This window comes from Brachionichthys hirsutus, chromosome 15, assembly GCF_040956055.1.
Source record: "Brachionichthys hirsutus isolate HB-005 chromosome 15, CSIRO-AGI_Bhir_v1, whole genome shotgun sequence".
Lineage (NCBI taxonomy): Eukaryota > Metazoa > Chordata > Actinopteri > Lophiiformes > Brachionichthyidae > Brachionichthys > Brachionichthys hirsutus.
This window is the reverse complement of record NC_090911.1, coordinates 12839631-12867549: the sequence shown is the minus strand read 5'-3', so window position 1 is coordinate 12867549 and position 27919 is coordinate 12839631. Positions and strand designations below refer to the sequence as shown.

The window sequence follows — 27919 nt, the reverse complement described above, 5'->3', positions numbered from 1 at the left end:
AGACACAAAGGCAGGCGTAACACTGAAATACTACATATAGTATAGTACATATAGTTTGCAGGCTACTTATCTGGGAAGCATATTCTGGTGGAGGTCCAGATTCCCTTTTCGAACACTAACCTCACCGAATATCCTCTCTGACTGATGATGATGACGAAGATGTCTCTTATGTCCTTCCTTTAACTAAAGGTCATTTAAATAAAGGTCACACATAGATCATGCAATTTCTCAAATGACCTTTGCATTAGAGTTTAGCATGACCACGTTACACGTCGAGGTTTGACATCATGCGCACTCCGCTGCGTTTAATTGTGCGTTTTGTAATTAGACATAGTGCCTCTTTAATCGTTTTTAAAATGTTTGCTCTCTGATGAAGGTTTAATCTCCGCCACATGTCCATGAAATGTTTAAAAATCAGATCAGTTACCAAGTCGCTTCCAGTCGAGAGACATTTATCTGGCAGGAAGCAGAATTAATTCAACATAAGCATCTGTCTAAAGATGACAGCGACAGGGTGGCGTGTGTGTGTGTGCGTGCGTGTACAGTAGCTGTGTTGATGTATGTCTACGTGTGTGTGTGTGTGTGTGCGTGCGTGTACAGTAGCTGTGTTGATGTATGTCTACGTGTGTGTGTGTGTGTGTGTGTGTGTGTGTGTGTGTGCGTGCGTGCGTGTACAGTAGCTGTGTTGATGTATGTCTACGTGTGTGTGTGTGTGTGTGTGTGTGTGTGTGTGCGTGCGTGCGTGCGTGTACAGTAGCTGTGTTGATGTATGTCTACGTGTGTGTGTGTGTGTGTGTGTGCGTGCGTGCGTGCGTGTACAGTAGCTGTGTTGATACATGTATGTCTATGTGTGTGTGTGTGTGTGAAAGATGGCGTGCATGTGTGTGCCCGTCAGTGTGTAATTAAGACAAGTGATTTTTTTACACACAGATTATCCCTCCATCCCAGCTGCTCGGACTTGGATTTGTCGCCCCCGACAACCAGAGGGAGGAAATCTCTTTGGGGCCAAATCCAAATTGGCACCCTTCACCATTTTTTTTCTTTTTCCCAAACGGGATATTTGGTGGCATTCCATTTTTAATTTGACTCCGTGAGCGACATGCAAACACCATGAGCCGGGTTCAGCTAGCTGCTGCTACGGAGCCGCGGCTGCAGTTCATCTCTTTGGCCAGGATGCATTTGAGACACGTTCAACACACGCTCAGAGACTCAGAGACTCAGAGTCCGGGTCTCCTCGTTTCCTCGACCCGGACCTCGGCGCTCAATGTCTCCGGACGAGGAGCCGCCGCCCAACGGCCTGGCCAGGCTTTCGTAAGACGGAGGCGAGGACATTCCCGTGTCCTCTGTCGTCTCTTCGGCCTCCAGCCCAACGGGCCCATAGTGCTGAATCATGGAGGCGATAAGCCCCTCCCTCTCCGGGGCGTCTTCTACATCCACTTCGGCCTCGTAGTTGATCCGTCGGTAGAGGTAGGACGCCTGCTTCATTTGCCGCTTCACCAGGTGCCTCCTGAAACATCGCTGGATGATGACGGCGGACACCTCCTCCAGCTTGTGGCGCAGCGTTGAGGTGATGGGTTCGTGGGAGACCTTGGAGGGGTTGGTCATCATGAACTTCTCCTCCATTTGCTGCTTGAGGGCGTCCATCTCACCCGACTCTCCCAGGACACGCTTTGTGAACGCAAACAGGATGTCCAGGCAGTGGATCCGGTCGCCGCTGACCACGGGCAGGTCCATGGAGATCAGCTTGATCGTGTTCGGCTTGGCTATTCGCAGCGGCTCCGGCAAAGTGTCCGCGAAGACGGACAGCATGGAAAACTCGATGAACTGCGTGGCCTCGGAATCGAACTTCTCCCAAACCTCGTAAAACATCTCGAAGTCGTCCTCGCTCAGCGGCTCCGTGCTCTCCTCCGTGGCCACGCTGAAGTTCTCCAGGATGATGGCGATGTACATGTTCACCACGATGAGGAAGGAGATGATGATGTAACTGACAAAGAAGGCGATGCCCACCGAGGGGCTGCCGCAGTTCCCCCGGGTGTTGGAGCCGGTATTCACAAAGTTGGGGTCGCATTCTTCTGGGGAGGTGGACATGATCGGACTCAGAAGGTTGTCCCAACCGGCCGACGTGCTGATCTGGAAAAGGCAGATCATGCTGTTCCCGAAGGTCTCAAAGTTAAACATGTCATCGACCCCGTCCTGCTTCTTTACGTAGGCGAAGTTCGCCATGCCGAAGATGGCGTAGATGAACATGACGAGGAAAAGCAGGAGGCCGATGTTGAACAGCGCCGGCATGGACATCATTAAGGCAAACAGCAGAGTCCTGATTCCTTTGGCTGCACGGATGAGCCGAAGGACACGCCCGATCCGGGCGAGTCTGATGACGCGAAACAGGGTCGGAGACACGAAGTACTTCTCGATGATGTCTGCAAGAACGATCCCTGGGGAGAGAGGCAAAGGCGAGGTGCGTTTATGATGACGGCTAAATGCTCGGTGCCATTAGAGCATCGCCGGGGGGGCGGGCCTGCAGCAGCGCCGCCCCCGCGTGGCGACCGTCGTTTCTCTGCTCACCCACGATGGACAGAATGATCACCACGAAGTCAAAGATGTTCCACGGAATGGTGAAGAAGTAGCAGCGCAGGGCGACGATCTTGACGAGGCATTCGGCGGTGAAGACGACGATGAAGACCAGGTTGATCTTGTTCAGGATGGACTCCGTGCGCGCCGACTGCTCGTCCGTCTCCACCATCATGGTCACCATGTTGACGATGATGAGCATCATGATGATGATGTCGAACGCTTGCTTGGAGACCAGATCAAAGAAGAAGGCTTGGAGGACGTTCTGAGACGGGGAAGACAAACACGAGGCCCGTTGGTGTGCTAGTGATGCTAGCAGGCTAACGGGCGGCGCATGTCGCTAAAAGTGAATGACTGGTTTCACCGTCGGTCTCGGTATCGGCTTCTGAGGCTTTTTGGTGCCTAACTTCTTCATAGCGTTGTAGTACTTCTTCTGCTCCTCGGTCATAAAGATATCCTGTCCTCCTAAGTACACAGAGCAACACCAACTCCCGTTACGGGGACGCAATCGTTCAGCGACGCAGCGGAAACGAGGCGCGGCGCCAGGCACTCATCTTTCTCTTCTGCTGGTTGAAATTGTCAATAATGACGCCGATGAAGAGATTGAGGGTGAAGAAGGAGCCGAAAATAATGAAGATGACGAAATAGAGGTACATGTAGATGTTGATCTCTCTGACGGGCTGTTCCTCCACCTGGAACCAGAGCGCGCTGTAAGGTTACGGGCGTGTCCGTGATGTCACGCCTGGACGCCGGCAGGGATACTCACGCCTCGGGAATCCACAGCCGCATTCATTATTTCCATCCATCCTTTAAACGTAGCCTGCAACACAAGACAGCGTCGCACGATGTTTCACACGATGTTTCACACGACGTTTCACGACGTTTCACACGACGTTTCACGACGTTTCACGACGTTTCACGACGTTTCACGACGTTTCACGACGTTTCACGATGTTTCACACGATGTTTCATGAAACACGACGTTCCACACGACGTTTCACACGATGTTTCACGATGTTTCACACGATGTTTCACACGACGTTTCACGACGTCTCGCACAATGTTTCACGATGTTCCACACGATGTTTCACGATGTTTCACACGATGTTCCACACGACATTTCACGACGTTTCACGACGTTTCACGACGTTTCACGATGTTTCACACGATGTTTCATGAAACACGACATTCCACACGATGTTTCACACGACGTTTCATGAAACACGACGTTTCACGACGTTTCATGAAACACGATGTTTCACACGACGTTTCATGAAACACGATGTTTCGCACGACGTTTCACGACGTTTCACGACGTTCCACACGATGTTTCACACGATGTTTCATGAAACACGATGTTTCACACGATGTTTCATGAAACACGATGTTTCACACGACGTTTCACGACGTTCCACACGACGTTCCACACGACGTTCCACACGATGTTCCACACGATGTTTCACGACGTTTCACGACGTTCCACACGATGTTTCACGACGTTCCACACGACGTTTCATGAAACACGATGTTTCACACGATGTTTCACACGATGTTTCACACGACGTTCCACACGATGTTTCACACGATGTTCCACACGATGTTTCACACGACGTTCCACACGATGTTTCACACGACGTTCCACACGATGTTTCACACGACGTTCCACACGATGTTCCACACGATGTTTCACGACGTTCCACACGATGTTTCACACGACGTTTCATGAAACACGATGTTTCACACGACGTTCCACACGATGTTTCACACGACGTTCCACACGATGTTTCACACGACGTTCCACACGATGTTTCACACGATGTTTCACACGATGTTTCACACGACGTTCCACACGATGTTTCACACGACGTTCCACACGATGTTTCACACGACGTTCCACACGATGTTCCACACGATGTTTCACGACGTTTCACACGATGTTTCACACGACGTTTCATGAAACACGATGTTTCACACGACGTTTCACGATGTGGCTGCACGGCTCCTGCAGAGAACACTCACCACTTGCAGAAGGGAAAGGTAGCCGAGCCCGACGTTGTCGAAGTTGACCTTCACCTTGGTCCAGAAGAACCGGGTGTCGTTCATGGCGAGGCAGTCGGACTTGTTGTTGACCTCGGAGACGCTGTGGATGAAGCCGGTTCTGTTCACACACTTCCCAAACTTGCCAGCAAACAGGTTGACGCCCATGATGCTGAAGATGAGCCAGAAGATGAGACACACCAGCAGCACATTCATGATGGAGGGGATGGCGCCGATGAGGGCGTTGACAACCACCTGAGGAGCAACAGGAGCACGACAGGTGAGGAGAAACCGAGCTCGAGCGGAGCGCTTTAACATTCCGGAATCGCTGATCCCGAGCCCGAGAGCCATCCTGCTGACAAGACACAGATTTACTTCATACACATTTAAAATATTCGACAAAATACTCAGAGAACTTGTGAGAGGTACAAAATGGTGTTACAAGACAGGCGGGGCTGGTGCTAGCTGGTTAGCATGCTAGCAAGAAACTCACAAAGTGCAACTTAACGTCGGATAAATAAGATCCTAACCCGCATGCCCTCAAATCTGGACAGAGCTCTGAGAGGCCTCAAAGCTCGCAGAGTCCTCAGAGACTTGATCGCAGCGAAGTCGGAATATCCAAGCGAGTTTGCTATCAGGCTGATCAGGGACACCTATAAGGAGCACAGAAAGACACGTAAAGGTGAAAACCAGAACTGTAAACCAGGTAAAGGAGCACAGAAAGACACGTAAAGGTGAAAACCAGAACTGTAAACCAGGTAAAGGAGCACAGAAAGACACGTAAAGGTGAAAACCAGAACTCTAAACCAGGTAAAGGAGCACAGAAAGACACGTAAAGGTGAAAACCAGAACTCTAAACCAGGTAAAGGAGCACAGAAAGACACGTAAAGGTGAAAACCAGAACTGTAAACCAGGTAAAGGAGCACAGAAAGACACGTAAAGGTGAAAACCAGAACTCTAATGTTTGAACCTTTGGGGTGAGAGTTGCAGCCATTCCTGATATTAAAGACTCAATACAATTATTTAAAAAAGTGTAACATAGAAATGCATAAAAACTACAAATATTTCCTGAGCCATGGAACCTTTATAGAATATAGCAGCGTGGAACAAAGCCACACTAAATGTTGACTTACGTCCACGATAAGGAAGTCCAGCCAGCACCAGTAGTTGGTGAAATACTTCTTGAAGCCGTATGCAATCCACTTGAGGAACATCTCCAGCACGAAGATGTAGGAGAAGACCTTGTCGGCAGACTCCAGGATCACCTTGATGAATTTCCTCTTCTCGACGTAGATATCCTCGAAGGCCTGCAGCGTGAGGAAGCACGACACCCCGATGAAACGCCGGCTCACCTTCCAGCTGAGGGGTGTGGCCTCTGCTTCCATCTGAAGGTTAGTCTCCTCAGCGGACCTAGCTTTGTGCTAATGCTAACCCACTGCTACTTGATTTTGTTTTTAGAATGAGCCTTGCCGCACCAGAGCGCCGCTGCTGAGCAGGATCATGAAGATGATGAAGGTCTCAAACCAGCTGTGCTCCACGATCTGGTAGCAGGTCTTCCTCAGCCTCCACCAGGCCTGACCCGGACCCCGGCTGGTGTCGACGTCGCAGCACCGACAGCGCCTCAGACACACTGAGTGGGACGGGAAGGAGGAAACAGCGCGTGCATTAAAACACGCCTCGGCGTGGCAGGAACACGCAGCCTGAAGCCTCACATCCCGGGAAGCATTCCTCCGGCTCCAGGTTCTCTTCAGCCAGCTCCGACAGGTTGTCCATCTCGTCCCCGGCCTTCCTGAGATCCACCGTGCTGCCTTCTGATAGGCTGACCTTCTCCTGCGTAGAGACACGTCTTCACCAGCGGATCCTCTGGAACAGAAGTCGATGCTTCTCCTCTCAGGAGAAAAACTCACCGGTTTATTCTCTTCATCCTCCGATGAGTCAGAATTCTCCTCCTCCAGGAAGTCCATGTCGGACTCCCCCGGGGCGATGGGAACGACGACGGTCAGGTTGGGGTTGGTCATGTAGCTGTCCTCCTCCGTTAGGACGTACGTCTCTCCACGCCGTCCCAAAACACCGCCATTCCTTTCCACGTGGTTCGCCGCCGGCTTGCTGTCCTGACTGGCTTCTTTGTCCTTCTGCGTCTGACGCTTCGGGCCGCGGTTGGAGAGGTCGATGACCTTGGTGGCCAGCCAGGAGATGGCGGCGGTGATGCGGGCGATGGCGATCTGAATGTTGTTCAGATCGCCATCTTCGTCCGGAGCGGAGAGATTGTCCGAACTGAAGGAGCTGAGCAGCAGGGCCAGAAACAGGTTCAACACCTGAGAAGACATGAGACGAAACTTAAACCATAGCAGCTAGCAGAGCAGCTAGCAGAGCAGCTAGCAGAGCAGCTAGCATAGCAGCTAGCAGAGCAGCTAGCATAGCAACTAGCATAGCAGCTAGCAGAGCAACTAGCATAGCAGCTAGCATAGCAACTAGCATAGCAGCTAGCATAGCAACTAGCATAGCAACAACTAGCATAGCAACTAGCAGAGCAGCTAGCAGAGCAGCTAGCATAGCAGCTAGCAGAGCAGCTAGCAGAGCAGCTAGCAGAGCAGCTAGCAGAGCAGCTAGCATAGCAACTAGCATAGCAGCTAGCAGAGCAACTAGCATAGCAGCTAGCAGAGCAGCTAGCATAGCAACTAGCATAGCAACAACTAGCATAGCAACTAGCATAGCAGCTAGCAGAGCAGCTAGCATAGCAACTAGCATAGCAGCTAGCAGAGCAGCTAGCAGAGCAACTAGCATAGCAGCTAGCATAGCAACTAGCATAGCAACAACTAGCATAGCAACTAGCAGAGCAGCTAGCAGAGCAGCTAGCATAGCAACTAGCATAGCAGCTAGCATAGCAACAACTAGCATAGCAACTAGCATAGCAGCTAGCAGAGCAGCTAGCATAGCAACTAGCATAGCAGCTAGCATAGCAACTAGCATAGCAACAACTAGCATAGCAACTAGCAGAGCAGCTAGCAGAGCAGCTAGCATAGCAACTAGCATAGCAGCTAGCATAGCAACTAGCAGAGCAGCTAGCAGATCAGCTAGCAGAGCAGCTAGCATAGCAGCTAGCAGAGCAGCTAGCAGAGCAACTAGCATAGCAACTAGCATAGCCTGATTAATGCGTGTGATTAAATTGTGCTTATGTCAACATTTATCCTTTTTTTACAAGTCGGAGCCTTAATTTAAATACAATAAAGACGCCGCCCTGCATTGTGAAACCGGGAGGCAGCTGAGCTCAGACAAATGGCTGCGTGTGTGTGTGTGTGTGTGCGTGCGTGTGCGTGATGTGCACAGTTGGTAAGGATCATCTTTAGCCACTGAGCCAGAGAAGGGGAGCATGACTAGATGATTAGTGATGAACGCCCCCCTGGATAATCCCCTGGATAAGCAGGTCCTGTTGCTGCTCGGTTTTTGCCCCGACGGGGCAGCAGAGTCTCTGAAGCATGAAGCCGTGCTAAAATGATGCTCCATCATGTGAAAGCAGGAACGTCTAAATGTGCCCGTTCTCGCTGGCATGGATCCGTGTTTCACATATTAAAGCACGCAGACACTCACCACCAGGTTTCCGATGACCATGACCAGCATGAAGACCAGGATGCAGAGGGGCTGCCCGGCCACTTCCATGCAGTCCCACATGGTCTCGATCCACTCGCCACACAGAACCCGGAACACGATGAGGAAGGAGTGGAAGAAGTCCTTCATGTGCCAGCGGGGCAGCTGGCAGTCCAAGGAGATCTTGCACACGCAGTCCTGGTAGTTCTTGCCAAACAGCTGCATGCCCACCACGGCGAAGATGAAGACGATGATGGCCAGCACCAGCGTCAGGTTTCCCAGAGCGCCCACCGAGTTGCCGATGATCTTTATGAGAGTGTTGAGAGTGGGCCAGGATTTGGCCAGCTTGAAGACTCTCAGCTGATGAAGAGGACGGGGTGAAGAAGGCACGTGATGTCAGACTTCATGAAGGCGTGTACGTTCAAAAGAAGGCGGCGTTAAAGATGCGTGTTACCAGTCTGAAAGATCGGAGGACAGACAGCCCCTCGACGTCGGAGAGGCCCAGCTCCATCAGACTGAGACAAACGATGACGCCGTCAAAGATGTTCCAGCCTTGTTGGAAGTAGCAGTAGGGATCCAGGGCGATCAGCTTCAGGACCATCTCAGCTGTGAAGATGCCTGTAAACACCTAGAACACAAGCATCAAAGAGGATCAAAGAGGAGACTCCAGCTGTTCTTTGTGTCTCCGGAGCCTTACCAGGTTTCCCACTGAAAGCATCGTGTTGAACTCATCCGTCATGGGATAGTGCTCCAGGGCCATGAAGAGCGTGTTCAGCACAATGCATATGGTGATGCCCAGGTCCAGGAAGGGGTCCATCACCATGTCCTTCACCCCCCCCTTCATCGTCAACCACCAGGGGCAACAGTCCCATATCAGGTACTTCTGAGCGAAGGCGTACCAACAGGGATTGCACTTCTGCCTGGACTCTTCCAAGTCTGCAACGCAACATCAAGGCGGGTCATCCATCAGATAACCGTTGTTACCCCCCCATGGGACCATGACGCACGCCTCATTGGGCTTAGTGCCAGTCTGAATCTGTGCTGGGGGGGCTGTAATCTCAATATGGATAACCTACCAGCGGCCTGCCATGCACAGAAACCGACCCGCTACGACCCAGAAGGACTCACCATCCATGGCATCGCTGAGGAAGCTGACTGAGCTCAGGCCTCGCTTCCTCTGCACTGCAGGGGGCTCGGGGGGGCTCATTGCTGGCGAAGACTGAAGCAGCAGTCTGGGGCTCGCGTCCTCAGCATGGGGGGGTATCTGGTGGACAGAAGACACCACAGACATGAAGAGACTATCTTCTCCTTTGGGCAACGTAATGTCAGAGTGGGACATCGCCGTGTCTTCCCTGACCCGTCCCACGCTGTGAGTCGGGGTATACAGTCCCAGGGTGCTGACTCCGTTCTGGTCCAGGCACATGTTGAACCGGGTGAAGGTCTGGGAGCAGTGGCTCCGGACGCTACCCGTCCGTCTCTTCCACGGCGTCGCTGTTGAATTGGCCCGACTCCTGAAGACGTCCCCGTGAACGCTGTGCTCGTCTTCGTCAGCTTCAGAACTGTTGCGCACCCGGAAAGCGCTGAAGATGCTGTTCTGGCTTCCTCTCTTCGTACTGAGGGGGTGGGATGAGAGCGTGGCCAGCAGAGGATGGACCGGAAGAGGGGACAGAGGAGGCTACAAGACACAGGTGATGGGTTACCACCAGCATCGAGGGACCCCAGCCGCGGGTACCTGCAGAGTGAAGTACCATCGAGTCGTCCAGCGGGTCGATCGCCTCTTCAGCGTCTTCCTCTGCCATCGCCTCGGACAACGTCCTGCGCGATCTTCTTCTTCTGCCGCTGTTTCGACACACGCTTCCTGTCTTCAGACAGAAGGGAGACAGTTCCGGAGACAGCACCGAGTCCGTCTCCTGTGCTTGTCTTGTTGCTGCCAGCTGAACACACAAAGGCGTGTCGTTACAGGACGTGATGTCGTGTTTGTTCCTGAAAGCGGCTCCGCCCACGTACTCGTTGCTCCCTGCGGAGATGCTCCATCGCCAGCCGAAACTCCCGCTCCTTTTGCCAGGCCTCGGCGATGGTGGCCTGGTTCTGCTCCTCGTAGGCCATGGCCACCACAGCCAGGATGAGGTTGACCAGGTAGAACGAGCCCAGGAAGATCACCAGGACAAAGAAAATCATGTAGGTCTTCCCCGCCGAGCGCAAGGTCTGAACAAAGAGACAGGAAGTCAGCAGAGTCAGGTTCACCCGTTAAAGGTAATGTCAGTCCCCTCAGGTTCACCTGGTGAAACAGTTTCTCCCAGCAGTCCTGAGTCATGAGCCGGAAGAGGGCCAGAAACGCCCAGCCGAAGGTATCGAAGCTGGTGTAGCCGTAGTTCGGATTCCTCCCGACCTTTAGGCAGTCGAATCCATCTGGACACTTCCTGAGAAGGACAAACCGTCGAACGATGATGGGACGGCAGCACCGGGGACAGACACGTCGATGGGACGGCAGCGTACGAATGGACCGGCAGCACCGGGGACAGACACGTCGATGGGACGGCAGCGTACGAATGGACCGGCAGCACCGGGGACAGACACGTCGATGGGACGGCAGCGTACGAATGGACCGGCAGCACCGGGGACAGACACGTCGATGGGACGGCAGCACCGGGGACAGACACGTCGATGGGACGGCAGCGTACGAATGGACCGGCAGCACCGGGGACAGACACGTCGATGGGACGGCAGCACCGGGGACAGACACGTCGATGGGACGGCAGCGTACGAATGGACCGGCAGCACCGGGGACAGACACGTCGATGGGACGGCAGCACCGGGGACAGACACGTCGATGGACCGGCAGCACCGGGGACAGACACGTCGATGGGACGGCAGCGTACGAATGGACCGGCAGCACCGGGGACAGACACGTCGATGGGACGGCAGCACCGGGGACAGACACGTCGATGGGACGGCAGCGTACGAATGGACCGGCAGCACCGGGGACAGACACGTCGATGGGACGGCAGCACCGGGGACAGACACGTCTACAGGAGCAGGCAGGCTGGCCCTGTGACCTTTGACCCCTCTGGGTAGGGAAAGGGACGATTATATCAGCTCCTGAAATTAGTTCCAGGCAGAAGCACTCAAACGCACCGGGGCAAAAGGGATTACCCCCCCAGACAGATGGGTATCAAACTGTAGTAAAAAAAATGTCCGTCTCTGATCTTCATTGTCAGCATAGTGGCATTAGAGCAAATATTTAAGTCCAGCAGCTGAGGACAAGCTGGACGCAGAATAATTTCATAATGGTAGGAAACAGCTGTGGACCTCAGAGACCAGCTGAGCAGGGAGGACGGGGGAGGACAGAACGGGGAGGACAGGACAGGGAGGACGGAGAGGACGAGGAAGACAGGGGAGGACTAGGAGGACGCGTCTTTCTACCCCTCTGATAAACCCGTCTGTTTGTCCCTTTGAAACAGGACCTGGAGGTGAGTCTGAAGCTCTCAGGTACAGAGACGTGTTGATCCTAACCTTCATCATCATCATCATCAGGACAGGAAGTGTTGACCCTGTCATAGCCTCACCTTCCTGAGGACACACCTGAGAGACCTGGGGGGGGGTCTTTGACGACACCCGTTATCCGTCCAGGCAGAAGGTTAGCATGCTAGTTTCAGCCAAAAGGAAAATGTCTGCGTGTCTCTGCGTGTCCACCGTCTGTCTGTGTGTCTCAGTGTCAGTGTGTCTCTGTGTCTGTGTGTCTCTGTGTCTGTGTGTCTCAGTGTGTCTCTGTGTGTCTCTGTGTCTGTGTGTCTCAGTGTGTCTCTGTGTCGGTGTGTCTCTGCGTGTCTCTGTCTGTCTGTGTGTCTCTGTGTCTGTGTGTCTCAGTGTGTCTCTGTGTCGGTGTGTCTCTGCGTGTCTCTGTCTGTCTGTGTGTCTCTGTGTCGGTGTGTCTCTGCGTGTCCACCGTCTGTCTGTGTGTCTCAGTGTGTCTCTGTGTGTCTCTGTCTGTCTGCGTGTCTCTGCGTGTCTCTGTCTGTCTGTGTGTCTCAGTGTGTCTCTGTGTCGGTGTGTCTGCGTGTCTCTGTCTGTCTGCGTGTCTCTGCGTGTCTCTGTCTGTCTGTGTCTCAGTGTGTCTCTGTGTCGGTGTGTCTCTGCGTGTCCACCGTCTGTCTGTGTGTCTCCAGAGTGTGTCCAAAGCTTTAATTTGGAGATTTCAGGGATTACTTGTTGGACTTCTCTCAAAAGATTAAGCATCCTCTATGTTTTACGTCCTCCACCCTGAACTGCTTAATGTCTTTGCCGTCTCCTCAGCCGGTCTCAGAACGTTGTCTCAAATGTCACATAAAGCTGCCGTGTGGTTGCTGTCTTCAGAACCGGACCGGACCGGTTTCCAGTCGTCCCAGGAACCCCAGAGCTCCACCAGCGGTCCACCTGGTTGCAGGTCCTACCGATTGTCCTCACACGCGTCCTCCTTTGGACTCCTTTGGCCGTGTCGGGTCTGAGTTCTGGAGCGGGTCGAGTCGGGGCAGGATTGTGTAACCGGACTGGGTTTCGTTCTGAGCATCAGCAGAAACTCTGGGAGGAGTTTCCTGTCTGCAGCTCGTCGGACGCTGAGCCCGTCTTCCATCGTCCTTCATCCTGAGACAGACGGGTGTTTAGTCCGCTGCCACCTCGGGCGGAGTCGGCCCGCCGGGCCTGTTTGAGAACCGTTTGGATTTAGAGGATTATTCTGAGTAGCAACATTTGGACCGCTTCACACTGGAGAAAAGACATACGACGATGTCCTGCTTGGAGACAGGACCGCATCTCATCAGGACATCGGCCTGAACCGGCCCGGTCCTCATGTCATGGAGCTTTTTAAGAGACCCCCTCCCCCAGCTGGCAGCCCCGTGGTTCTGGGTAAACGGGTCCAGTGGAGCCGGCGTGGACGTCGTCTTGTGTCTTCCACACGTCCCTTATTGTTGAATCTGTTTTCTTCTTCTCGTGCCAGAGGCTGATGCTCCGGCGCCGTGTTCCGTCCCACACGCGACACGCACGGATCAGCGCCCGTTGGACGCGGCGCCGTTACGCAACCGGCTGCAGGCGATTAACCCCCCCCCCCCCCCCCCCACTCACCCGGCGTCCGTCCCGGAGCCGCAGATCAAGGCGTCCTTTGCTCCTTCGACTTTGTAAAAATTGTCTAAAAGGGGACACAATAAATAAATAAACACGTTTGTGTTTTAGTCTGAGGGGGTGGATCAGCGCCGCACCCCGTTTTTACCGTCGCTGGTCAGGAAGTCCGCCCTGGAGCTCCAGGTCCTGTTGTTGCAGGTGAAGGACTCGTGGGCGTCGACGCAGAGCGCCGGCGAGCGGACGCACTTCTGCCGCAGGAGGCCCATGAAGAGCTGCAGGCCGATGAGGGCGAAGACGCTGAGGCAGAAGACGGTGAGGATCATCACGTCTGCCAGCTTCTTCACCGACTGGATCAGGGCGCCCACGATGGTCTTCAGGCCTTCACGGACGAGACGAGACATTAACGCGCGGACGGGCGACGATGGCGGCGGGCGTCGCCGTCTCACCTGGGATGACTGAGATGGTTTTCAGGGCCCGTAGAACTCTGAAGGTTCTTAACGCCGAGACGTTTCCAAGGTCAACGAACTCTGTCACGTACCTGGAAGTCCAGGAAGACACGGTGAACCTCTGGAGGAACACGGTGCTGCAACCAACGCGCTGCTTTCAGGAGACTCACGCCATGATGATGACGGTGAAGTCCAGCCAGTTCCACGGATCCCTCAAGAAGGTGAACGGAACCACGCAGAATCCTCTGGCGAAGATCTTTATGGCCGACTCAAAGGTGTAAATAGCAGTAAAGGTGTACCTGAAAAAACGCAGAGGGGGAGGAAACACTCTGAGCGCAGCGCTGCAAGAGATCCACCCGGATCTGCCTGGTAGAACTGGATCCGCGCGGTAAATAAACCACAACGAGGCGCAGCGGCGTGGAATCGAAGGAAACGCTGCTGCTGCCTGAATCCACGGTGACGATGACTCCGGGGAATCTTCCTCATCCGGCAGGACATTCGTGTCTCGTGTCCTTACGCGTCAGCCGAACATCAGAGCCCAACGAAGCCCGTTAGAACGCGCTCGGGCTTGGACCGCTTACGTACTCCAGATGTTTGGTCCACGGCGCCGGCTCCGACATGGCCATGAAGAAGCAGTTGGTGAGGATGGTGAACATGATGAACAGGCTGAACAACGTGGGACGCAGGTTAAGGAGAGACACGGGACGCGTCGTCTGGAAGCTAGCGTTACACGCAACTACAGCGTCAATCGCTGGACTGATCATCGGCCGTCGTCTCCTGGAGGGAATCTCTGCCAGAAATGAAGTTTAAAGAAATCCACCGGAATATGAAAATGAAAAAGGCGTTCGAAACGTGGATTCTATTCGACATACTTCTCGGAACCCTTCAGGACAAATTCGATCCGGATTAGCCGGATTGACCAAAAGGATATGAATGGACTAAAACCTTCACGGCGATCAGTCTGAGGAAGTGGAACGGACTGAACGTGTAGAGCGCAGACGTGGAGCTGAACCTGAAGATGGCCTTCCCCCTGTTGACGACTACAAACGTCTGGAAGAGGACAGGGAGAAGATCACATTCAATGACGGCGTCCTGTATCCTCCACCTTCTCAAACTCACCCTCTGGTTCTTGTAGTAGAACGGGTCGATGTCCTCCAGAGGAATCCCGATGAGTTCTGGAGGTACTTCTCCGTAGATGCGGGGCAGCTGTTTGCCCGCCTCCAGGTCGACCCTGGGTTTGGGCGGTTCTGCGTTCTTCTGAGCGTCGTGGCGATCCTTGGCTTTTTTGACCTGCTCCTCCGCGACCCGCTGCTCCAGGGCAGCCAGGGACTGTCGAGTGAACCGCCGCAGGCCATCAGGACGGCTTGGTAACAACATGGCCGCCATCCTTTCATCCTGATTCTCCTCCACAAGAATTGACTCACAGCTGCAGACAGCAAGATGGAATGGGATCAGAACGCTAGCAGCGTTAGCGTTAGCGTTAGCATTAGCGTTAGCGTTAGCGTTGAGTCTGGACGTCCTTTATATTATATTCCCTTATCAGCAGGAAGAGTCAGACTTCAGCAATGGAGGAGACAAAAAGTGAACGTTGAATTTACGCTCCTCGGGTGGAGTCTCTCAAAAAGACGTTTAAAGTCTCTGGGCAGTTCCGACTCAGACCCCCCCAGACGGACGAGAGCGAGACGCCGGGCGGGGACGTCGGGCGGGGACGCCAACCTCGAGATGTCAGTTTTAACGCTCAAAACGCTGTTGAGCGTCCTGGCGCAGCTGATTCTTGTTTTTGCTTTTATTGATTAGAAAAATAACAAATGAAAGAGCCTGAAAGGCTGAAACGTCCTTCCTGAGACGTGAAGGTTTATTTTCTGACTGTAAAACCTGAATATGGAGTTTAATGAAGCGTAAAGAGGTTTACAGGTAAAGAAAGACACGCCCCCCAGAACGCCCGCCCTCCTTTAGCCCGTCAGATATTTGGGGAAGCTTTCCAAACGCAGGATTACATTTCCATGTTCCCGTTTTGGCTCATAGGGACTAAGCGCTGTTCCCATCTCCTCCTGTCCTGAAACGCATTGATCCCGTCCCGCCAGGCGGAAGTTATCTGCTTTCCCTTTGATCTGCTTATTTGGCCCAGGTTGATCTCAGATCAGCTCCGGAATCCAGGGCGTTCCTGCCGCTATTAAAATAAAGAGGTCAGGGTCCATTTGGAAGCAACAGATTATCAGGTTGAAGGTCAGCGTTCAGGACTTCCTCACATAATCAATATTCATGAAGTCTGATCAGCACCGATCAATCATCCGCTGCTGAAACGGGAGAATTCATTCCCGTAATAGCCAGATGTGATCGGATCTTCATCGCCACGAATAATTATGATAATTAGACCGAAGGTAGAGCGCGCACACACACACACACACACGCACACACACACACACACACGCCACCATCTCAACTGAGGGGGGGTTCACAGCAGATCCTGAAAGTGAATTATCTAACCGAGCGTAAGCCTTTAATTCTCATCTGGACACGCTGAAAATGAAATCATGACATTTAAATCAGGCATTTTGGGCTGTTTCTATGATAAACTCTCTGATTTACAGCATTTATATTTACTAGAAATGCTTTTACAGCATTTAATTAACATCATTTTAAACAGAAATGAAACCTGACACTTGACCTTTCGTAGTTAAGCTGAATGTTTCAGTCCTTCCTAAATGTTGAAACACAAACAAGCAGAACACGCCTGAGCCACAAATGTGAAATTCCTACCAGCGAATACGCACGCGTGTAACAGCGAATACTCACACGTGTATCAGCGAATACTCACACGTGTAACAGCGAATACTCACACGTGTAACAGCGAATACTCACACGTGAAACAGCGAATACTCACACGTGTAACAGCGAATACTCACACGTGAAACAGCGAATACGCACACGTGTAACAGCGAATACGCACACGTGTAACAGCGAATACTCACACGTGTAACAGCGAATACTCACACGTGAAACAGCGAATACTCACACGTGTAACAGTGAATACTCACACGTGAAACAGCGAATACTCACACGTGTAACAGCGAATACTCACACGTGTAACAGCGAATACTCACACGTGTATCAGCGAATACTCACACGTGTAACAGCGAATACTCACACGTGTAACAGCGAATACTCACACGTGAAACAGCGAATACTCACACGTGTAACAGCGAATACTCACACGTGAAACAGCGAATACGCACACGTGTAACAGCGAATACGCACACGTGTAACAGCGAATACTCACACGTGTAACAGCGAATACTCACACGTGAAACAGCGAATACTCACACGTGTAACAGTGAATACTCACACGTGAAACAGCGAATACTCACACGTGTAACAGCGAATACTCACACGTGTAACAGCGAATACTCACACGTGTAACAGCGAATACTCACACGTGAAACAGCAAATACTCACACGTGAAACAGCGAATACTCACACGTGAAACAGCGAATACTCACACGTGAAACAGCGAATACTCACACGTGTAACAGCGAATACTCACACGTGTAACAGCGAATACTCACACGTGTAACAGCGAATACTCACACGTGAAACAGCAAATACTCACACGTGAAACAGCGAATACTCACACGTGAAACAGCGAATACTCACACGTGTAACAGCGAATACTCACACGTGTAACAGCAAATACTCACACGTGAAACAGCGAATACTCACACGTGAAACAGCGAATACTCACACGTGTAACTCTGAGCTTTACTGCATCATTTCCAGAGTGGACTTCTTGAGTTTTGTGAAATCCATGACTTCTCTTCAAGGTTTATACTTCATGATGCTCCAAAACGAATTCAGCAGGAGCCAGAAAGTTCAGCGTCAGAAGAGAAATGCGGGCTGTGCGGGCTCACCCCCCCCCCCCCCCCCCGGTGCGGGCTCACCCCCCCGGTGGTCAGCTTTTTGAAAGGTTGTCCTCCGGTCTTCCATTCGGGTGTCTCTCCGGTGTTCATCCCACGGACAGGTCGGAGAAGAGAAGCTGCGCAGCGCCGAGGGACGCGGGGGGGGGGGGGGGGCTGCCGGGCCAGAGGATTACTGCCCTATTAGCCCCCCCCCAGGTCGCATCCGGGCAATGGCCGCAGCGCAGAGACGCTGTGGAGGACAGTAATAAAAATATTCATCATCATCATCATCATCAGTGCTGCTTTGGTGACACAGGGCTTTTCTGTCGCACTTACACCTGTAGAGTAACCATGGTAACAGAAACGGATGTCTCCACCAACCAAATATTGGACCCACCTGTTAAATTAAATCAGAAAAGACTCGTTTACCTCAAGCTGGCGGCATTTTAAAGCGTTTCAAATGAACATGGGACGGGGGCGTTGGCGCCCCCTAGCGGCTAGCCTCGGCCCTTCCGTGGACAGGTGGGGCCAATTTAACGGGGGGACCTCGGGGTTCGGTTCGGTAGCGAAGCCTCCGGTTAAGCTGCAGGTGGGTTAGGGGTTTTAATCTGGGGGTTCTCAGACCTGAACGACAGCACCTTTAAAACACATAAAAACATCTGGTTTTATTCATTCTGGTCTGTTTCCGGACACAGATCACAGGGTTACAATTCAGAGGTGGAGAGAAAAGTGTTTAAAAAACACTACACTACCCATAACGCTCAGCTGCATATGTCTCTGTTGCTCCCGGATGTAGCATCACATGAAGTGACTGTCAACATGCAAGATGGCGACGCATCACAGGCAAAATGCTGCTGGGCGGAGAAAGGTGCAGGTAAATAACCAGGATGTTCTTGCTACGCGTCCGGCAGCGTTAGCATTAGCATGTTCAGCTTTAAAAAGTGCGCCGTGAGGACGTGACGGGCGGAGGAAACCGAACACGGAAGCCCGCGCTGCCGTCACGGGTCATGACTCAAGCCGGCTAATCATGCTAGTTTAGCTAACGCTGGTATTAGCGTCTTCGGCTAGTGGTAGCATCTGAATGGCTAACGGTCCATTTTGAAGACAGTCCCGCCTGAGTTCGTGGTGAATACTCCGCAAGGTAACTAGTTTACCCGCCATTCACCTGCAATGCCCCGCGTGCTGTCGGGGCAGCGTTTTAATGCTGTTTAAGCGCTAGTGCTAGCTTAGCTATATGGACGTGGGCTCGGTCTAATTGCTGGAAGCCGTACTTGTTTCTGTCCCAGTACTAAATCAAAGCGCGCTGTAACAACTGAATGTGTCAATCGTAAATCTGACTCGATGCCGACTTAAATACTATTTTTATGTCATTTTCTCGGTCTGCTTCGTGCACGTACGTGCGATGCTTGTGAGAGAGAAGCGCCTGAGCCCTTCTGGTTTCAGGTATCCTACGTCATTAGAGACGAGGTGGAGAAGTACAATCGAAATGGGGTGAATGCGCTTCAGCTGGACCCCGCTCTGAACCGGCTGTTCACTGCCGGGCGGGACTCCATCATCCGGATATGGAGCGTCTACCAACACAAGGTGAGAGAGACTCTTCAGGCTGAAACGGAGGACTCTGTTCCGTCATGATGCTGCAAAATGTCGTCTTCTTCTTCACTTTCAGCAGGACCCATACATCGCCTCGATGGAGCACCACACCGACTGGGTCAACGACATCGTTCTCTGTTGCAACGGAAAAACATGTGCGTTCGGTAAAGTCTATTCTGCGTGTGTGATTCTGAACCCTGACCTCACCCTAAGAGCCTCATCCCGGGTCGTAGACTGATTCTTGTGTGATTCTGAACCCTGACCTCACCCTAAGAGCCTCATCCCGGGTCGTAGGCTGATTCTTGTGTGATTCTGAACCCTGACCTCACCCTGAGAGCCTCATCCCGGGTCGTAGGCTGATTCTTGTGTGATTCTGAACCCTGACCTCACCCTAAGAGCCTCATCCCGGGTCGTAGGCTGATTCTTGTGTGATTCTGAACCCTGACCTCACCCTAAGAGCCTCATCCCGGGTCGTAGGCTGATTCTTGTGTGATTCTGAACCCTGACCTCACCCTAAGAGCCTCATCCCGGGTCGTAGGCTGATTCTTGTGTGATTCTGAACCCTGACCTCACCCTGAGAGCCTCATCCCGGGTCGTAGACTGATTCTTGTGTGATTCTGAACCCTGACCTCACCCTAAGAGCCTCATCCCGGGTCGTAGACTGATTCTTGTGTGATTCTGAACCCTGACCTCACCCTAAGAGCCTCATCCCGGGTCGTAGACTGGTCCTTGTGTGAATGACGCTGTGTAAATGACCTTTCACCACCGACCTGTTTCAGTGATATCGGCCTCGTCGGACACAACGGTCAAAGTGTGGAACGCACACAAAGGCTTCTGCATGTCCACGCTGCGGACGCACAAAGACTACGTCAAAGCGCTGGCCTACGCTAAGGACAAGGAGCTGGTGGCGTCGGCCGGGCTGGACCGGCAGATCTTCCTGTGGGACGTGAACACGCTGACCGCGCTCACCGCCTCCAACAACACGGTCACCAGTAAGACTCGTTGCGCCCCCCCGTGTGCCCCCCCCCCCCGTGGGCGGTGCGTGTCCTCTGACGGGTGCGTTTCACCGACAGCCTCGTCTCTCAGTGGAAACAAAGACTCCATCTACAGCCTGGCGATGAACCAGATGGGCACCGTCATCGTGTCGGGGTCCACAGAGAAGGTCGGGCTTCCACGCACCTGCACGCCACGGCTGGCGTGAGTCTGTATTCACTGCGGAGCCTTTTTGCCCCCCCCCCCCAGGTTCTGAGAGTGTGGGACCCGCGGACTTGTGCGAAGCTCATGAAGCTGAAGGGTCACACGGACAACGTCAAGTCGCTGCTGCTGAACAGAGACGGGACCCAGGTGAGTCCCGACGGTCCAACAGCGGCCCGGCGGGACGCTTCACCTGCTCACCTGCTGTCCGTCCCCAGTGCCTGTCAGGAAGTTCGGACGGGACCATCCGCCTGTGGTCGCTCGGCCAGCAGCGGTGCATCGCCACCTACCGGGTGCACGATGAAGGTGTGTGGGCCCTGCAGGTGAACGAGGCCTTCACACACGTCTACTCTGGGGGCAGGGACAAGAAGATCTACTGCACCGACCTGCGGAACCCGGACATCCGTGTGCTGATCTGTGAGGAGAAGGCCCCGGTGCTGAAAGTAAGGGGTCAACGGACACGTTTGGTGAAGCGTCCGTCTCAGGCGCCGCGTTCCCAGCTGGTCCGAGCACCAGCGGAACCGGTCGGTCCTCCCGTCTGTCCTTCTGTCCGTCTGTCCGCAGAAAGACGGTCTGGACATTCTAGCTTCACACATGAATCAGCAACGACAAGCAGTCGGGTCGTTGGCGGCGGTCCTAACGATGACCTCACAGCCCGACCCCTGACGACACTGATCCCATTCCCGTCTCTCTTCTGCTCAGATGGAACTGGACCGATCTGCTGACCCCCCTCCAGCGATCTGGGTCTCCACCACCAAGTCCTCCGTGAATAAATGGGTGAGCAGGCGTGTGCTAAAGCAAAGAGAATTGGAGGCATGACTCCGATCCGGGCTGATCCGGCACCGCGTTTTCCCTGGCTGTGTGTTTGCAGTCTCTGAAGGGAATGCACAACTTCAGATCGTCGGGCGAGTACGACAACGACTGCACCACCCCCCTGACGCCGCTGTGCACGCAGCCGGAGCACGTCATCAAGGGTGAGCCTGCTGCTCGGCCCCCCCGGCCCCCTCTGCCCCCCCCCGGCCCTCTCTCAAGTGAGACTCTGTTCGTAGGGGGGGCCAGCATCATCCAGTGCCACATTCTGAATGACAAGAGACACATTATCACCAAAGACACCAACAACAACGTGGCCTCGTGGGACGTCCTGAAGGTAGGGTCAGAGCTGCAGATCAGATCGATCGGATCGATCAGATCGATCAGAGCCGAGCTTCCGTCTGATCGATCGTCTTTGTGCCCGTCGGACCTTCAGGCCTGTAAAGGTGAAGACTTGGGCAAAGTGGAGTTTGATGAGGAGATTAAAAAGCGCTTCAAGATGGTCTACGTGCCGAACTGGTTCTCTGTGGATCTGAAGACGGGGGTGAGTCTTGGCCCGGGACCGGACCGAAGCTTCCTGGTTCCGGTTCTGGTCTCACCGTTCTGGCTTTAACAGATGCTCACCATCACGCTGGACGAGAGCGACTGCTTCGCCGCCTGGGTGTCGGCGAAAGACGCCGGGTTCTCCAGCTCCGACGGATCCGACCCAAAGCGTAAGACCAACGAGCCGATCCGTTCCACGGATAAATGGATCTGTGTGTCGACGGTACCGAAGCGCTACCCTGGATCGTGACCGGCGCCGATGCTAAACTTCTGCTGACTTCATTTGCCCCCATTTCTCCAGTGAACCTGGGGGGGCTGCTGCTCCAGGCTCTGCTGGAGTTCTGGCCCAGAACCCGCATCAATCCCATGGATGAAGAGGAGAACGAGGTGAACCACGGTAAGGACGATCCAGCTGCTGCGCCGTCGCTACGCGAGCAGCCGGTCCCGCAGCAGACCCGTCTTGTGTCCGCAGTGAACGGGGAGCAGGAGAACCGGGTCCAGAAGGGGAACGGCTATTTCCAGGTGCCACCACACACCCCGGTGATCTTTGGGGAGGCAGGAGGCAGAACTCTGTTCAGGTAACGCCTCGCTGGCGCCCGTCGTTGTGAGGATCAGGACGATTACTGACCGGCGCCGCCTGCAGGTTGCTCTGTAGAGATTCTGGTGGAGAGACGGAGTCCATGCTGCTGAATGAGACGGTTCCACAGTGGGTCATCGACATCACTGTAGACGTGAGTAGAGGGAGACCGAGGTTCCGAAGGCCTCGGTTCTGTTCACGTCTTTAAGCTGGACCCTTTTATTTTGTTCCTTCTACTCCAGAAAAATATGCCCAAATTCAACAAGATCCCGTTTTACCTGCAGCCCCATTCTTCCTCCGGCGCCAAGACGCTCAAGAAGTCAGTTCTGTCCTTCCACCGTGTGGCCAGTAATCAGATTACATCCAGCTGATCCTTACCTCCCGTGTGTCCTGCAGGGACCGCCTGTCGGCCAGCGACATGCTCCAGGTGAGGAAGGTGATGGAGCACGTTTACGAGAAGATCATCAACCTGGACAACGAGTCCCAGACCACCAGCTCCTCGGCCAATGACAAGCCCGGGGAGCAGGAGAAGGAGGAGGACGTGGCCATGATGGCTGAGGAGAAGATCGAACTCATGTGTCAAGACCAGGTGGGCGTCGCCCTGGGCGCCCAGTCGTCCTTCCCAGCCACGCCCGTCTGACCCTCCTTGTCTTCACCAGGTTCTCGACCCCAACATGGATCTGCGAACAGTGAAGCACTTCATCTGGAAGAGCGGCGGGGACTTGACCCTTCACTACAGGCAGAAGTCCACGTGAAGGTCGCCGCTTTTAACGCCAGAACTCTCCGTCATTTGCCAATCACCCCCCCCCCCCCCCCCGGTGTGGTCCAGCGCGGCGCTCCTGGGACAGAAGATCACACCGGTCGACCCACAAGAACCGGACTCGTGTCTCCAGCACTCACCCGCCTCGTGCAGTTCGCTTGTCCTCCTACATTCCAGGTGTTTCCTCCCCTGAAACGCTCCACCGGCCACCTGAGCCTGAACCGTCTCCATGGAAACACTCGTCTTCATCATTTCTGTTTATCCTCGATGCATCGAATGTCTGTTTTGTAAATACCTGTACGCCATCGTTGGTTTCAGCGATTCTGGTTCGGCACCGGTTTGTGTTTTTGTACAGCTCACTTAGAACCATCCGTTTCCTGAAGCCCCTCGTGGGGGGGTGGGGGGGGTTAGCTAGACTTGGGTGTTATGTTCACTACAGCAAGGGAGTGCAGCTCACTGTTGAGTGTTAGTCGTTCAGGTCGCCCTAGCGACGGGGAGGTCTCTGTTATAACGCTGTATCTTACCTGCTCGGTGGGGGCGGGGCTCTAATGTAGACGCTGTTCAGATCTCGTCGTTCAGTCTTTTGACCACTAGGGAAATCACCAAAGTGAAACGATCTCGGGCGTCGGCAGAAAACGCGTTTCTGAGGAATCAATTCTCCGCAGCGGAGAGACGTGCACTCTGATTGGCCGGAACGCAGCCGCTTCCCCCTTGTTGTAATAATTTGTGAAATATGTATATTTTAGGAACTCAGAAATAAATTGGAACGGTTTAACAATGAGCTTGATCATGAAGAGGCGGTTTTCTTTTTCAGCGATGTGGCCGTTTAATCGTTTTCCTGTTTCACACAGAGAGAGACGCCGCACTCGCCCCTAATAAAACAGTCAATAAAATATCTGCAAAAATACTTTCCCTTACTTTACACACAATTAGAGTATTAGGAAGTGGCAGCAGTGCCGCTACGCGTCCCAGCGTTGCATAGATCAAAGTACCGAGGCGTGTCCGGTGCCGTGGAGACGGGATTCCAGGAGCTCCAAGGTACTCACCTGGTGAGGTCTGGGACCGGGTCCCATCAGAACGCTTCAGCGTCCCCCCCCCCCCCCCCCCGGACATGTCCTCTCTCTGGTGCTCCTGACCCGATGGAGGATGCAGCCGCTCCCCCTCTTCAGCTTCATTCCGTATTTGATGCGAGCTTACTGGAGAGAGAGCTCCTCCTCCTCCTCCTCCTCACTGCTCTGGTGGCTGCAGTGAGGAGGAGGAGGAGCCACGTCTGGCGCCTCTGTTGGCGCCGTCGCATCCTCGGACTGAAGGAGATCGACGGGAGAGAAGCAGAGCGGGTCGATGGCTGGTACGGGAGGATTAGTGGACCCTCCAGGGGGGGGCGATGGCGGAACCGGACGGTCTGTGGACTCTGCTGCTGGGAAGCAGGAATCTGGGAGAGCGTGAGCAGAAGTGAAGTCCACGTCCTGGGGGTCCGGCTCGCTGTCCTCCAGCTCGTCTGCAGGAAACAAAAGGCAAATCAAGGTTCTGTTTGTGGTGTAAAGGTGAAGCGGGCTCACCGGGCCCACCGGGCCCGAGGTTCTGCCACCCTGACTCACCAACACCAGACACTTCACCATCCTTCTCCTCGTGCACAGCCAGCGACGTGTTGGTCATGTCGACCGATGACACGGACAGATCCAGTCTGTCCAGCGACTCGGGGACATCGGGGGGCGTCGCCCCCCCCTCGGGGTCACAGAGACCTGCTGGAACAGACACAGACGTGGAGAAGCAGAGAGGCGACTCGTCAACTTCAGACGGCTGCACATCAATGAGCTCACCTGGGTCCACGGCTCTCCTGCCGGGGGGAGGCAGAGGAGCCTCCTGAAAGGGGAGCTGCTGCAGGTCCAACGCAGCCTCCTCACCGGGGCCGGGAGGGGCCATCAAAGGCGCCTGGAACGCAGACACAAATGTTTTATCGCTGTATTACAACTATTAAAGCTGCATTATAGCTGCATTATAGCCGCATTATAGCCGCATTATAACTGCATTATAGCTGTATTACAACTGTATTATAACTGCATTATAGCTGCATTATAGCTGCATTATAGCTGCAGTATAACTGTATTATTGCTGCATTATAACTGTATTATAGCTGCATTATAGCTGCATTATAACTGCATTATAGCCGCATTATAACTGCATTATAGCTGCATTATAGCTGCATTATAGCTGCATTATAGCTGCATTATAGCCGCATTATAGCCACATTATAACTGCATTATAGCTGTATTACAACTGTATTATAGCTGCATTATAGCTGCATTATAGCCGCATTATAGCCGCATTATAGCTGCATTATAACTGTATTATAACTATTATAGCTATGTTTTCCGGCGCGTTCCAGTCCTTGTGAACTCACTGACCTCTGTGAACCCATGGGTGGGCGGCCTCAGGGCAGGTTCCGCCTCGGGAACAGGGGTGGAAGCGTTCCCAGCAGGTGGTTCGGAATGTGCCGGGATTCGGTGCAGGTAGCCGTACCCGATGCCGCAGCCCAAACTGAGACAGCAGACATTTGGAAATGCTTCAAGCGAGCGACTAAAGGCGGCGTTCTCTTCTGACGCCACGCTGAACAGCAAGGAACCCTACGCTGTGTTCCATTCCCCACCTGCCCTCTCCGCCCCACGCGCCGTTGGGCGTGACCAGCGCCTCCCTGCAGGCGTCCGTTAGCGTGCTGTACACCAGCAGCTTCAGAGGCTTCCCTTCGTGGGCTTCGATCAGCGAGAAGAAGTCGTCTGGCTGGAAAGTAGAGATCTGATTCAGCTGAAGTCAGAAATGTAACGTCAGAGCTAAACGCTAGCGGCTCGGCGTTCTCTTACATCCTGCAACACCTGATCCGCTCCAACGACGTAGTCGCTGTGTGGCTGAAGCCCGGCCAGCGCAGCGGGAGAACTGGCCTCTACATCCTGTGGGGGGGTTGAATGTTAGAGACCCGATCCCTGACATCAGCAGGTTTGCTTTCCTAGTTCTTACTGAAGACGCTCACCAGAACATGCCAGACATTCTCATTGGCTCCTTGATAGCTGCAGAAGCGAACGCTGGCGCCCAGCAGGCCCTGCCCCCCCCACATGTTACTGGGCACCACGTCCAGGTCACGGACCCTCGTGGTTTTGGTGCTGTAAACCTCCATCCTCACGGCCTTCTCCATGTTGGCTTTCAGAAGCTCCTTCAGGAGCTCGTTCTCCTCATTCTGGTGAAAAGTGACAACAGCAGGAATAAAGAGGAATAAATGAGTTAATGTTCTAATGAATAAACTCACAAGCCTTCTGTTGTCCAGGGACAGAATGAAGTCAAAGAAGGGCTGCAGTCCGGCCTTCTCTGCAGGTGAACTCGGCTGCACCTGCCAGAAAGCAGAGTCAGCGGTTTAGAGACGCGGCGTTTCACTGCACTATAAATAATAAAAGCAGGTTTATTCTAGTTATAGCTTTAGGTTTGAAATAAGCGCATTATCCATAATTCCCGACGGGTTTCAGATTAAAATGACGCCAGGTACTGTAACAGCTTCACCTGCACGGACTCGGAACCGTCTTAGCTTGAAGCTACAAGCCTGACTTCCGGTCTAAATAAACATTTCAAGCTACAAGCCTGACTTCCGGTCTAAATAAACATTTCAAGCTACAAGCCTGACTTCCGGTCTAAATAAACACTTCAAGCTACGAGCCTGACTTCCGGTTTAAATAAACATTTCAAGCTACGAGCCTGACTTCCGGTCTAAATAAACATGTGCGTCAGCTGAACCGTGTGGAAATAAATACCACCTCACCGGGTTCCACCGGTGGGAACGCAGCAGCTACTTAGCTTAGCTTAGCTTAGCTTAGCTAGCTATCCGTTAGCACATAATAGCCAGTGAACGCCGAGTCATTCCTTACGCCGTGCACGTGGTAGCCGTAAGTCCCTCCTTCAGACACCTCGGAACTCTGTGACAAACCCATTTCTAGTCGATACTTTTAGATCTCGATCAATAGCATCCAAACATCAATAGTGGAAGAATGATCGCGGCTGACAGTTCGCAGCCATCTTGTTTCTAGTCCAAACCAATCGAGCGCCGCCGGAGTCGAACTCCGGCCTCCAGACATAGCTAACCAATCCTGAACTACCATTGACGAACGCGCCACGACTGACGGTCCAATCTATATTTTATTACGTCATGACAATGCGAAGTCTTCCATTGCAGCGCGATGAACACAACGCAGCAGATCGAGTCTCACTCCCGTCTGCGCTGTTTGGTTCATATCCAAATACACGCGGACTCACCTGCACCGATGACGCCCTTTAACAGGTGTAGCTCTGGCGCCCCCTAGTGGCCGGTAACGGACCTACATCATTAGATGTGGTTGCCTCAGACGAGGCAGCAAAAGGTGACGACAAACAGTCGAACTCCATCAAGCAACACGTCCAGCTGAATGTTAGACGCTAGATGGCGCTATGCTACACACCTGATTGCAAACGAAACAACAGGTGAACGACATCCAGGTGTAAAGAGAGAGAGTAATAAAATCTCGTGATCCGTCCCATGACAGCAGCAGGTGTCACGCCCAGAAGTCTCCGATCACAAGGTGTGAGCGGACCTTGTCCGGTAGAAGCTGCTGCGTCTCCGCTCCGGAACCAGACCCAGACGCGCCGCCGAGTCCTGCTCCTCCAGGTGAGGCTGCTCCAGGTGAGGCTCCCACCTCCGAGCAGCTTCACGGTCACGTGACCGCGCGGCGCTCCGCTGTTTGTGTTCTGAATGCGCTCGGTTCTCGGGCCTCAGAACATGAACAGAATCAGGTGATCAGCA

The 27919-nt window shown here is 53.4% G+C and overlaps 3 protein-coding genes across 7 annotated transcripts; 1 reads left to right on the top strand and 2 right to left on the bottom strand.

Moving 5' to 3' along the window:
* Nucleotides 1-1209: 1209 nt before the first annotated feature.
* On the bottom strand, nt 1210-15119 carry LOC137904277 (sodium channel protein type 5 subunit alpha-like). The gene is made up of 26 exons (XM_068748437.1): nt 14853-15119; nt 14665-14783; nt 14319-14408; nt 13904-14032; nt 13734-13825; nt 13436-13666; nt 13291-13354; nt 10472-10613; nt 10201-10398; nt 9942-10127; nt 9536-9868; nt 9322-9457; nt 8891-9129; nt 8648-8821; nt 8197-8553; nt 6516-6923; nt 6321-6438; nt 6084-6238; nt 5742-5915; nt 5139-5261; nt 4591-4863; nt 3338-3391; nt 3126-3263; nt 2936-3040; nt 2566-2836; nt 1210-2435 (listed from the first exon to the last, which is right to left on the bottom strand). The coding sequence occupies exons 1-26, from the start codon at nt 15117-15119 to the stop codon at nt 1210-1212; spliced, it is 5802 nt and encodes a 1933-aa protein (XP_068604538.1).
* Nucleotides 15120-18446: 3327 nt separating this feature from the next.
* LOC137904191 (WD repeat-containing protein 48) lies at nt 18447-23884 on the top strand. Of its 3 annotated transcripts, XM_068748337.1 has the most exons (18): nt 18447-18503; nt 19073-19213; nt 19296-19374; nt 19999-20211; nt 20293-20381; nt 20462-20563; nt 20632-20856; nt 21116-21190; nt 21285-21387; nt 21463-21560; nt 21660-21767; nt 21840-21936; nt 22068-22163; nt 22239-22344; nt 22410-22497; nt 22586-22662; nt 22740-22932; nt 23003-23884. In XM_068748337.1, exons 1-18 carry the CDS (start codon nt 18456-18458, stop codon nt 23096-23098), a joined length of 2034 nt encoding a protein of 677 aa, XP_068604438.1. In that variant the 5' UTR covers nt 18447-18455; the 3' UTR covers nt 23099-23884. The 3 variants fall into 3 exon arrangements, with proteins under 3 accessions (XP_068604438.1, XP_068604437.1, XP_068604436.1); XM_068748336.1 differs by having other exon boundaries at nt 18456-18503; nt 19299-19374; nt 22068-22344; XM_068748335.1 differs by having other exon boundaries at nt 18456-18503; nt 19999-20381.
* Nucleotides 23885-23997: 113 nt separating this feature from the next.
* Nucleotides 23998-27163, bottom strand: gorasp1a (golgi reassembly stacking protein 1a). 3 transcript variants are annotated; one of them, XM_068748339.1, is made up of 9 exons: nt 27012-27163; nt 26402-26482; nt 26129-26332; nt 25962-26048; nt 25751-25881; nt 25509-25641; nt 24924-25035; nt 24702-24848; nt 23998-24601 (listed from the first exon to the last, which is right to left on the bottom strand). In XM_068748339.1, the coding sequence occupies exons 1-9, from the start codon at nt 27072-27074 to the stop codon at nt 24297-24299; spliced, it is 1263 nt and encodes a 420-aa protein (XP_068604440.1). In that variant the 5' UTR covers nt 27075-27163; the 3' UTR covers nt 23998-24296. The 3 variants fall into 3 exon arrangements, with proteins under 3 accessions (XP_068604440.1, XP_068604441.1, XP_068604439.1); XM_068748340.1 differs by having other exon boundaries at nt 24702-24845; XM_068748338.1 differs by having other exon boundaries at nt 24702-25035.
* Between the last annotated feature and the right edge of the window lie 756 nt (nt 27164-27919).